Below are 13,226 nucleotides of genomic sequence, written 5' to 3'. Positions count from 1 at the left end.
AGACCATTCAGATGATTATATACCATACAGACCATTCAGATGATTACATACCATACAGACCATTCAGATGATTATATACCATACAAAACACACACGAGTACTAGAGACCATACAGAACATATTCCGTCCAGACCATTCAGATGATTATATACCATACAGAACATATACAATAGAGACAATTCAGATGATTATATACCATTCATAATATATACCATACAGACCACACAAATGATTATATACCATACAGAACATTCAGATGATTATATACACCATACAGAATATATACCATAAAGGACATATACCATACAGATCATACAGAACATATACCATACAGACCATACAGAACATATACCATACAGACCATTCAGATGATTATATACCATACAGACCATACAGAACAAATACCATACAGACCATACAGATGATTATATACCATACAGAACCTTCAGATGAGTATTTTCCATACCGACCATTCAGATGTTTATATACCATACAGACCATTCAGATGATTACATACCATACAGACCATTCAGATGATTATATACCATGCAGACCATTCAGATGATTATATACCATACAGACGATTCAAATGATTATATACTATACAGACAATACAGATGATTATATACCATACAAACCACACAGATTACTACAGACCATACAGAACATATTCCATACAGACCATTCAGATTATTATATACCATACCGAACATATACCATACAGACCACACAGATGATTATATACCATACAGAACATTCAGATGATTATATACACCATACAGAATATATACCATACAGGACATATACCATACAGATCATACAGAACATATACCATACAGACCATACAGAACATATACCATAAAGACCATTCAGAACATTTACCATACAGTCCATACAGATGATTATATACCATACAGACCATTCAGATGATTATATACCATACAGACCATTCAGATGATTTTATACCATACAGACCATACAGAACATATACCATACAGACCGTACAGATGATTATATTCCATACAGACCATACAGATGATTACATACCATACAGAACATTCAGATGATTATATACCATACAGACCATACAGATTACTATATACCATTTTCTTTCAGTAGGCTACCATGCCCAAGGTGTCATGGAGATGATCCAATTTGATATGTTGAAGTGATGATAATGAATTACTCCCTGTTGTGTCTCCACCCTTCAGTCTTCCATAAATACTACCACGCCCCGACGCTGACCAATGGAAGTGGGGAGGCATTGCTACGGCTACAGGAGCAGGGGGGTGTGACCCTACTGGGGGGTAATGGGACGGGGGCGGGGGGAGGAGGGATGGGGAGCTCTCACCCTCTGCCTGACTCCTTCATCCAGTGTACCAGGGAGAGACCAGTCCTGTGCCTGGTGCTGATGCTGGGAACCCTGTGGCTGGGCTACACCCTCTACCAGTTTAAACAGAGGTAAAGCAGAACCCCCTCTACCAGTTTAAACAGAGGTACAGCAGAGCCCCCTCTACCAGTTTAAACAGAGGTACAGCAGAACCCCTCTACCAATTTAAACAGAGGTACAGTAGAACCCCTCTACCAATTTAAAAAGAGGTACAGCAGAACCCCCTCTACCGGTTTAAACAGAGGTACAGAATAACCCACTCTACCAGTTTAAACAGAGGTACAGTAGAACCCCCTCTAACAGTTTAAACAGAGATACAGTAGAACCCCCTCTACCAGTTTAAATGGAGGTACAGTAGAACCCCCTCTACCAGTTTAAACAGAGAGACAGTATAACCCCCTCTACCAGTTTAAACAGAGGTACAGTAGAACCCCCTCTACCAGTTTAAACAGAGGTACAGTAGAACCCCCTCTACCAGTTTAAACAGAGGTACAGTAGAACCCCCTCTACCAGCTTAAACAGAGAGACAGTAGAACCCCCTCTACCAGTTTAAACAGAGAGACAGTAGAACCCCTCTACCAATTTAAACAGAGGTACAGTAGAACCCCTCTACCAATTTAAACAGAGGTACAGCAGAACCCCCTCTACCGGTTTAAACAGAGGTACAGAAGAACCCACTCTACCAGTTTAAACAGAGGTACAGTAGAACCCCCTCTACCAGCTTAAACAGAGAGACAGTAGAACCGCCTCTACCAGTTTAAACAGAGAGACAGTAGAACCCCTCTACCAATTTAAACAGAGGTACAGTAGAACCCCTCTACCAATTTAAACAGAGGTACAGCAGAACCCCCTCTACCGGTTTAAACAGAGGTACAGTAGAACCCCCTCTACCAGTTTAAACAGAGGTACAGTAGAACCCCCTCTACCAGTTTAAACAGAGAGACAGTATAACCCCCTCTACCAGTTTAAACAGAGGTACAGTAGAACCCCCTCTACCAGTTTAAACAGAGGTACAGTAGAACCCCCTCTACCAGTTTAAACAGAGGTACAGTAGAACCCCCTCTACCAGCTTAAACAGAGAGACAGTAGAACCCCCTCTACCAGTTTAAACAGAGAGACAGTAGAACCACCTCTACCAGTTTAAACAGAGAGACATTAGAACCCCTCTACCAATTTAAACAGAGGTACAGTAGAACCCCTCTACCAATTTAAACAGAGGTACAGCAGAACCCCCTCTACCGGTTTAAACAGAGGTACAGAAGAACCCACTCTACCAGTTTAAACAGAGGTACAGTAGAACCCCCTCTACCAGTTTAAACAGAAAGACAGTAGAACCCCTCTACAATTTTAAACAGAGGTACAGTAGAACCCCCTCTACCAGTTTAAACAGAGATACAGTAGAACCCCCTCTACCAGTTTAAACAGAGGTACAGTAGAACCCCCTCTACCAGTTTAAACAGAGAGACAGTAGAACCCCCTCTACCAGTTTAAACAGAGGTACAGTTGAACCCCCTCTACCAGTTTAAACAGAGATACAGTAGAACCCCCTCTACCAGTTTAAACAGAGAGACTGTATAACCCCCTCTACCAGTTTAAACAGAGGTACAGTAGAACCCCCTCTACCAGTTTAAACAGAGGTACAGTAGAACCCCCTCTACCAGTTTAAACAGAGATACAGTAGAACCCCCTCTACCAGTTTAAACATAGGTACAGTAGAACCCCCTCTACCAGTTTAAACAGAGGTACAGTAGAACCCCCTCTACCAGTTTAAACAGAGACAGTAGAACCCCCTCTACCAGTTTAAACAGAGGTACAGTTGAACCCCCTCTACCAGTTTAAACAGAGATACAGTAGAACCCCCTCTACCAGTTTAAACAGAGGTACAGTAGAACCCCCTCTACCAGTTTAAACAGAGGTACAGTAGAACCCCCTCTACCAGTTTAAACAGAGGTACAGTAGAACCCCCTCTACCAGCTTAAACAGAGAGACAGTCGAACCCCCTCTACCAGTTTAAACAGAGAGACAGTAGAACCACCTCTACCAGTTTAAACAGAGAGACAGTAGAACCCCTCTACCAATTTAAACAGAGGTACAGTAGAACCCACTCTACCAGTTTAAACAGAGGTACAGTAGAACTCCCTCTACCAGTTTAAACAGAGGTACAGCAGAACCCCCTCTACCAATTTAAACAAAGGTACAGTAGAACCCACTCTACCAGTTTAAACAGAGGTACAGTAGAACTCCCTCTACCAGTTTAAACAGAGGTACAGCAGAACCCCCTCTACCAATTTAAACAGAGGTGCAGTAGAACCCCTCTACCAATTTAAACAGAGGTACAGCAGAACCCCCTCTACCGGTTTAAACAGAGGTACAGAAGAACCCACTCTACCAGTTTAAACAGAGGTACAGTAGAACCCCCTCTACCAGCTTAAACAGAGAGACAGTAGAACCGCCTCTACCAGTTTAAACAGAGAGACAGTAGAACCCCTCTACCAATTTAAACAGAGGTACAGTAGAACCCCTCTACCAATTTAAACAGAGGTACAGCAGAACCCCCTCTACCGGTTTAAACAGAGGTACAGTAGAACCCCCTCTACCAGTTTAAACAGAGGTACAGTAGAACCCCCTCTACCAGTTTAAACAGAGGTACAGTAGAACCCCCTCTACCAGTTTAAACAGAGGTACAGTAGAACCCCCTCTACCAGCTTAAACAGAGAGACAGTCGAACCCCCTCTACCAGTTTAAACAGAGAGACAGTAGAACCACCTCTACCAGTTTAAACAGAGAGACAGTAGAACCCCTCTACCAATTTAAACAGAGGTACAGTAGAACCCACTCTACCAGTTTAAACAGAGGTACACTAGAACTCCCTCTACCAGTTTAAACAGAGGTACAGCAGAACCCCCTCTACCAATTTAAACAGAGGTACAGTAGAACCCACTCTACCAGTTTAAACAGAGGTACAGTAGAACTCCCTCTACCAGTTTAAACAGAGGTACAGCAGAACCCCCTCTACCAATTTAAACAGAGGTACAGTAGAACCCCTCTACCAATTTAAACAGAGGTACAGCAGAACCCCCTCTACCGGTTTAAACAGAGAGACAGTAGAACCCCTCTACCAATTTAAACAGAGGTACAGTAGAACCCACTCTACCAGTTTAAACAGAGGTACAGTAGAACTCCCTCTACCAGTTTAAACAGAGGTACAGCAGAACCCCCTCTACCAATTTAAACAGAGGTACAGTAGAACCCCTCTACCAATTTAAACAGAGGTACAGCAGAACCCCCTCTACCGGTTTAAACAGAGGTACAGAAGAACCCACTCTACCAGTTTAAACAGAGGTACAGTAGAACCCCCTCTACCAGCTTAAACAGAGAGACAGTAGAACCGCCTCTACCAGTTTAAACAGAGAGACAGTAGAACCCCTCTACCAATTTAAACAGAGGTACAGTAGAACCCCTCTACCAATTTAAACAGAGGTACAGCAGAACCCCCTCTACCGGTTTAAACAAAGGTACAGTAGAACCCCCTCTACCAGTTTAAACAGAGGTACAGTAGAACCCCCTCTACCAGTTTAAATAGAGAGACAGTATAACCCCCTCTACCAGTTTAAACAGAGGTACAGTAGAACCCCCTCTACCAGTTTAAACAGAGGTACAGTAGAACCCCCTCTACCAGTTTAAACAGAGGTACAGTAGAACCCCCTCTACCAGCTTAAACAGAGAGACAGTAGAACCCCCTCTACCAGTTTAAACAGAGAGACAGTAGAACCACCTCTACCAGTTTAAACAGAGAGACATTAGAACCCCTCTATCAATTTAAACAGAGGTACAGTAGAACCCCTCTACCAATTTAAACAGAGGTACAGCAGAACCCCCTCTACCGGTTTAAACAGAGGTACAGAAGAACCCACTCTACCAGTTTAAACAGAGGTACACTAGAACTCCCTCTACCAGTTTAAACAGAGGTACAGCAGAACCCCCTCTACCAATTTAAACAGAGGTACAGTAGAACCCACTCTACCAGTTTAAACAGAGGTACAGTAGAACTCCCTCTACCAGTTTAAACAGAGGTACAGCAGAACCCCCTCTACCAATTTAAACAGAGGTACAGTAGAACCCCTCTACCAATTTAAACAGAGGTACAGCAGAACCCCCTCTACCGGTTTAAACAGAGGTACAGAAGAACCCACTCTACCAGTTTAAACAGAGGTACAGTAGAACCCCCTCTACCAGTTTAAACAGAAAGACAGTAGAACCCCTCTACAATTTTAAACAGAGGTACAGTAGAACCCCCTCTACCAGTTTAAACAGAGGTACAGTAGAACCCCCTCTACCAGTTTAAACAGAGATACAGTAGAACCCCCTCTACCAGTTTAAACAGAGGTACAGTAGAACCCCCTCTACCAGTTTAAACAGAGAGACAGTAGAACCCCCTCTACCAGTTTAAACAGAGGTACAGTTGAACCCCCTCTACCAGTTTAAACAGAGATACAGTAGAACCCCCTCTACCAGTTTAAACAGAGAGACTGTATAACCCCCTCTACCAGTTTAAACAGAGGTACAGTAGAACCCCCTCTACCAGTTTAAACAGAGGTACAGTAGAACCCCCTCTACCAGTTTAAACAGAGATACAGTAGAACCCCCTCTACCAGTTTAAACATAGGTACAGTAGAACCCCCTCTACCAGTTTAAACAGAGGTACAGTAGAACCCCCTCTACCAGTTTAAACAGAGACAGTAGAACCCCCTCTACCAGTTTAAACAGAGGTACAGTTGAACCCCCTCTACCAGTTTAAACAGAGATACAGTAGAACCCCCTCTACCAGTTTAAACAGAGGTACAGTAGAACCCCCTCTACCAGTTTAAACAGAGGTACAGTTGAACCCCCTCTACCAGTTTAAACAGAGATACAGTAGAACCCCCTCTACCAGTTTAAACAGAGAGACTGTATAACCCCCTCTACCAGTTTAAACAGAGGTACAGTAGAACCCCCTCTACCAGTTTAAACAGAGGTACAGTAGAACCCCCTCTACCAGTTTAAACATAGGTACAGTAGAACCCCCTCTACCAGTTTAAACAGAGGTACAGTAGAACCCCCTCTACCAGTTTAAACAGAGACAGTAGAACCCCCTCTACCAGTTTAAACAGAGGTACAGTTGAACCCCCTCTACCAGTTTAAACAGAGATACAGTAGAACCCCCTCTACCAGTTTAAACAGAGGTACAGTAGAACCCCCTCTACCAGTTTAAACAGAGGTACAGTAGAACCCCCTCTACCAGTTTAAACAGAGGTACAGTAGAACCCCCTCTACCAGCTTAAACAGAGAGACAGTCGAACCCCCTCTACCAGTTTAAACAGAGAGACAGTAGAACCACCTCTACCAGTTTAAACAGAGAGACAGTAGAACCCCTCTACCAATTTAAACATAGGTACAGTAGAACCCACTCTACCAGTTTAAACAGAGGTACAGTAGAACTCCCTCTACCAGTTTAAACAGAGGTACAGCAGAACCCCCTCTACCAATTTAAACAAAGGTACAGTAGAACCCACTCTACCAGTTTAAACAGAGGTACAGTAGAACTCCCTCTACCAGTTTAAACAGAGGTACAGCAGAACCCCCTCTACCAATTTAAACAGAGGTACAGTAGAACCCCTCTACCAATTTAAACAGAGGTACAGCAGAACCCCCTCTACCGGTTTAAACAGAGAGACAGTAGAACCCCTCTACCAATTTAAACAGAGGTACAGTAGAACCCACTCTACCAGTTTAAACAGAGGTACAGTAGAACTCCCTCTACCAGTTTAAACAGAGGTACAGCAGAACCCCCTCTACCAATTTAAACAGAGGTACAGTAGAACCCCTCTACCAATTTAAACAGAGGTACAGCAGAACCCCCTCTACCGGTTTAAACAGAGGTACAGAAGAACCCACTCTACCAGTTTAAACAGAGGTACAGTAGAACCCCCTCTACCAGCTTAAACAGAGAGACAGTAGAACCGCCTCTACCAGTTTAAACAGAGAGACAGTAGAACCCCTCTACCAATTTAAACAGAGGTACAGTAGAACCCCTCTACCAATTTAAACAGAGGTACAGCAGAACCCCCTCTACCGGTTTAAACAGAGGTACAGTAGAACCCCCTCTACCAGTTTAAACAGAGGTACAGTAGAACCCCCTCTACCAGTTTAAACAGAGGTACAGTAGAACCCCCTCTACCAGTTTAAACAGAGGTACAGTAGAACCCCCTCTACCAGCTTAAACAGAGAGACAGTCGAACCCCCTCTACCAGTTTAAACAGAGAGACAGTAGAACCACCTCTACCAGTTTAAACAGAGAGACAGTAGAACCCCTCTACCAATTTAAACATAGGTACAGTAGAACCCACTCTACCAGTTTAAACAGAGGTACAGCAGAACCCCCTCTACCAATTTAAACAAAGGTACAGTAGAACCCACTCTACCAGTTTAAACAGAGGTACAGTAGAGCTCCCTCTACCAGTTTAAACAGAGGTACAGCAGAGCCCCCTCTACCAATTTAAACAGAGGTACAGTAGAACCCCTCTACCAATTTAAACAGAGGTACAGCAGAACCCCCTCTACCGGTTTAAACAGAGAGACAGTAGAACCCCTCTACCAATTTAAACAGAGGTACAGTAGAACCCACTCTACCAGTTTAAACAGAGGTACAGTAGAACTCCCTCTACCAGTTTAAACAGAGGTACAGCAGAACCCCCTCTACCAATTTAAACAGAGGTACAGTAGAACCCCTCTACCAATTTAAACAGAGGTACAGCAGAACCCCCTCTACCGGTTTAAACAGAGGTACAGAAGAACCCACTCTACCAGTTTAAACAGAGGTACAGTAGAACCCCCTCTACCAGCTTAAACAGAGAGACAGTAGAACCGCCTCTACCAGTTTAAACAGAGAGACAGTAGAACCCCTCTACCAATTTAAACAGAGATACAGTAGAACCCCTCTACCAATTTAAACAGAGGTACAGCAGAACCCCCTCTACCGGTTTAAACAGAGGTACAGTAGAACCCCCTCTACCAGTTTAAACAGAGGTACAGTAGAACCCCCTCTACCAGTTTAAACAGAGAGACAGTATAACCCCCTCTACCAGTTTAAACAGAGGTACAGTAGAACCCCCTCTACCAGTTTAAACAGAGGTACAGTAGAACCCCCTCTACCAGTTTAAACAGAGGTACAGTAGAACCCCCTCTACCAGCTTAAACAGAGAGACAGTAGAACCCCCTCTACCGGTTTAAACAGAGAGACAGTAGAACCACCTCTACCAGTTTAAACAGAGAGACATTAGAACCCCTCTACCAATTTAAACAGAGGTACAGTAGAACCCCTCTACCAATTTAAACAGAGGTACAGCAGAACCCCCTCTACCGGTTTAAACAGAGGTACAGAAGAACCCACTCTACCAGTTTAAACAGAGGTACAGTAGAACCCCCTCTACCAGTTTAAACAGAAAGACAGTAGAACCCCTCTACAATTTTAAACAGAGGTACAGTAGAACCCCCTCTACCAGTTTAAACAGAGGTACAGTAGAACCCCCTCTACCAGTTTAAACAGAGATACAGTAGAACCCCCTCTACCAGTTTAAACATAGGTACAGTAGAACCCACTCTACCAGTTTAAACAGAGGTACAGTAGAACTCCCTCTACCAGTTTAAACAGAGGTACAGCAGAACCCCCTCTACCAATTTAAACAAAGGTACAGTAGAACCCACTCTACCAGTTTAAACAGAGGTACAGTAGAACTCCCTCTACCAGTTTAAACAGAGGTACAGCAGAACCCCCTCTACCAATTTAAACAGAGGTACAGTAGAACCCCTCTACCAATTTAAACAGAGGTACAGCAGAACCCCCTCTACCGGTTTAAACAGAGAGACAGTAGAACCCCTCTACCAATTTAAACAGAGGTACAGTAGAACCCACTCTACCAGTTTAAACAGAGGTACAGTAGAACTCCCTCTACCAGTTTAAACAGAGGTACAGCAGAACCCCCTCTACCAATTTAAACAGAGGTACAGTAGAACCCCTCTACCAATTTAAACAGAGGTACAGCAGAACCCCCTCTACCGGTTTAAACAGAGGTACAGAAGAACCCACTCTACCAGTTTAAACAGAGGTACAGTAGAACCCCCTCTACCAGCTTAAACAGAGAGACAGTAGAACTGCCTCTACCAGTTTAAACAGAGAGACAGTAGAACCCCTCTACCAATTTAAACAGAGGTACAGTAGAACCCCTCTACCAATTTAAACAGAGGTACAGCAGAACCCCCTCTACCGGTTTAAACAGAGGTACAGTAGAACCCCCTCTACCAGTTTAAACAGAGGTACAGTAGAACCCCCTCTACCAGTTTAAACAGAGGTACAGTAGAACCCCCTCTACCAGTTTAAACAGAGGTACAGTAGAACCCCCTCTACCAGCTTAAACAGAGAGACAGTCGAACCCCCTCTACCAGTTTAAACAGAGAGACAGTAGAACCACCTCTACCAGTTTAAACAGAGAGACAGTAGAACCCCTCTACCAATTTAAACATAGGTACAGTAGAACCCACTCTACCAGTTTAAACAGAGGTACAGTAGAACTCCCTCTACCAGTTTAAACAGAGGTACAGCAGAACCCCCTCTACCAATTTAAACAAAGGTACAGTAGAACCCACTCTACCAGTTTAAACAGAGGTACAGTAGAACTCCCTCTACCAGTTTAAACAGAGGTACAGCAGAACCCCCTCTACCAATTTAAACAGAGGTACAGTAGAACCCCTCTACCAATTTAAACAGAGGTACAGCAGAACCCCCTCTACCGGTTTAAACAGAGAGACAGTAGAACCCCTCTACCAATTTAAACAGAGGTACAGTAGAACCCACTCTACCAGTTTAAACAGAGGTACAGTAGAACTCCCTCTACCAGTTTAAACAGAGGTACAGCAGAACCCCCTCTACCAATTTAAACAGAGGTACAGTAGAACCTCTCTACCAATTTAAACAGAGGTACAGCAGAACCCCCTCTACCGGTTTAAACAGAGGTACAGAAGAACCCCCTCTACCAGCTTAAACAGAGGTACAGTAGAACCCCCTCTACCGGTTTAAACAGAGAGACAGTAGAACCACCTCTACCAGTTTAAACAGAGAGACATTAGAACCCCTCTACCAATTTAAACAGAGGTACAGTAGAACCCCTCTACCAATTTAAACAGAGGTACAGCAGAAACCCCTCTACCGGTTTAAACAGAGGTACAGAAGAACCCACTCTACCAGTTTAAACAGAGGTACAGTAGAACCCCCTCTACCAGTTTAAACAGAAAGACAGTAGAACCCCTCTACAATTTTAAACAGAGGTACAGTAGAACCCCCTCTACCAGTTTAAACAGAGGTACAGTAGAACCCCCTCTACCAGTTTAAACAGAGATACAGTAGAACCCCCTCTACCAGTTTAAACATAGGTACAGTAGAACCCCCTCTACCAGTTTAAACAGAGGTACAGTAGAACCCCCTCTACCAGTTTAAACAGAGAGACAGTAGAACCCCCTCTACCAGTTTAAACAGAGGTACAGTTGAACCCCCTCTACCAGTTTAAACAGAGATACAGTAGCACCCCCTCTACCAGTTTAAACAGAGAGACTGTATAACCCCCTCTACCAGTTTAAACAGAGGTACAGTAGAACCCCCTCTACCAGTTTAAACAGAGGTACAGTACAACCCCCTCTACCAGTTTAAACAGAGATACAGTAGAACCCCCTCTACCAGTTTAAACAGAGGTACAGTAGAACCCCTCTACCAGTTTAAACAGAGGTACAGTAGAACCCCCTCTACCAGTTTAAACAGAGACAGTAGAACCCCCTCTACCAGTTTAAACAGAGGTACAGTTGAACCCCCTCTACCAGTTTAAACAGAGATACAGTAGAACCCCCTCTACCAGTTTAAACAGAGAGACTGTATAACCCCCTCTACCAGTTTAAACAGAGAGACAGTAGAACCCCTCTACCAATTTAAACAGAGGTACAGTAGAACCCACTCTACCAGTTTAAACAGAGGTACAGTAGAACTCCCTCTACCAGTTTAAACAGAGGTACAGCAGAACCCCCTCTACCAATTTAAACAGAGAGACAGTAGAACCCCCTCTACCAGTTTAAACAGAGGTACAGTAGAACCCCCTCTACCAGTTTAAACAGAAAGACAGTAGAACCCCCTCTACAATTTTAAACAGAGGTACAGTAGAACCCCTCTACCAGTTTAAACAGAGATACAGTAGAACCCCCTCTACCAGTTTAAACAGAGGTACAGTAGAACCCCCTCTACCAGTTTAAACAGAGAGACAGTAGAACCCCCTCTACCAGTTTAAACAGAGGTACAGTTGAACCCCCTCTACCAGTTTAAACAGAGATACAGTAGAACCCCCTCTACCAGTTTAAACAGAGAGACTGTATAACCCCCTCTACCAGTTTAAACAGAGGTACAGTAGAACCCCCTCTACCAGTTTAAACAGAGGTACAGTAGAACCCCCTCTACCAGTTTAAACAGAGATACAGTAGAACCCCCTCTACCAGTTTAAACATAGGTACAGTAGAACCCCCTCTACCAGTTTAAACAGAGGTACAGTAGAACCCCCTCTACCAGTTTAAACAGAGAGACAGTAGAACCACCTCTACCAGTTTAAACAGAGGTACAGTTGAACCCCCTCTACCAGTTTAAACAGAGATACAGTAGAACCCCCTCTACCAGTTTAAACAGAGAGACTGTATAACCCCCTCTACCAATTTAAACAGAGAGACAGTAGAACCCCCTCTACCAGTTTAAACAGAGGTACAGTAGAACCCCCTCTACCAGTTTAAACAGAAAGACAGTAGAACCCCCTCTACAATTTTAAACAGAGGTACAGTAGAACCCCTCTACCAGTTTAAACAGAGATACAGTAGAACCCCCTCTACCAGTTTAAACAGAGGTACAGTAGAACCCCCTCTACCAGTTTAAACAGAGAGACAGTAGAACCCCCTCTACCAGTTTAAACAGAGGTACAGTTGAACCCCCTCTACCAGTTTAAACAGAGATACAGTAGAACCCCCTCTACCAGTTTAAACAGAGAGACTGTATAACCCCCTCTACCAGTTTAAACAGAGGTACAGTAGAACCCCCTCTACCAGTTTAAACAGAGGTACAGTAGAACCCCCTCTACCAGTTTAAACAGAGATACAGTAGAACCCCCTCTACCAGTTTAAACATAGGTACAGTAGAACCCCCTCTACCAGTTTAAACAGAGGTACAGTAGAACCCCCTCTACCAGTTTAAACAGAGAGACAGTAGAACCACCTCTACCAGTTTAAACAGAGGTACAGTTGAACCCCCTCTACCAGTTTAAACAGAGATACAGTAGAACCCCCTCTACCAGTTTAAACAGAGAGACTGTATAACCCCCTCTACCAGTTAAAACAGAGGTACAGTAGAACCCCCTCTACAATTTTAAACAGAGGTACAGTAGAACCCCCTCTACCAGCTTAAACAGAGAGACAGTAGAACCCCCTCTACCAGTTTAAACAGAGAGACAGTAGAACCACCTCTACCAGTTTAAACAGAGAGACAGTAGAACCCCTCTACCAATTTAAACAGAGGTACAGTAGAACCCACTCTACCAGTTTAAACAGAGGTACAGTAGAACTCCCTCTACCAGTTTAAACAGAGGTACAGCAGAACCCCCTCTACCAATTTAAACAGAGAGACAGTAGAACCCCCTCTACCAGTTTAAACAGAGGTACAGTAGAACCCCCTCTACCAGTTTAAACAGAAAGACAGTAGAACCCCCTCTACAATTTTAAACAG

The 13,226-nt window shown here is 43.7% G+C and overlaps 1 protein-coding gene across 2 annotated transcripts in view; it reads left to right on the top strand.

Annotated features, from left to right (window-relative positions):
- slc4a11 (solute carrier family 4 member 11) overlaps nucleotides 1-13,226 on the top strand; it is a 150,177-nt gene that overhangs the window by 85,032 nt on the left and 51,919 nt on the right. For both annotated transcript variants that reach the window (XM_090211755.1, XM_090211754.1), the window contains exon 12: nucleotides 1,212-1,461. In XM_090211755.1, the coding sequence (XP_090067881.1) occupies nucleotides 1,212-1,461 (250 nt within the window). The remainder of the gene's footprint in view (nucleotides 1-1,211; nucleotides 1,462-13,226) is intronic.

The sequence above is a fragment of the Oncorhynchus mykiss genome, chromosome 19 (genome assembly GCF_057628025.1).
Source record: "Oncorhynchus mykiss isolate SJ-2025 chromosome 19, ASM5762802v1, whole genome shotgun sequence".
NCBI lineage: Eukaryota > Metazoa > Chordata > Actinopteri > Salmoniformes > Salmonidae > Oncorhynchus > Oncorhynchus mykiss.
The sequence above is the reverse complement of the archived record's forward strand: the minus strand, read 5'-3'. Positions and strand labels throughout refer to the sequence as shown.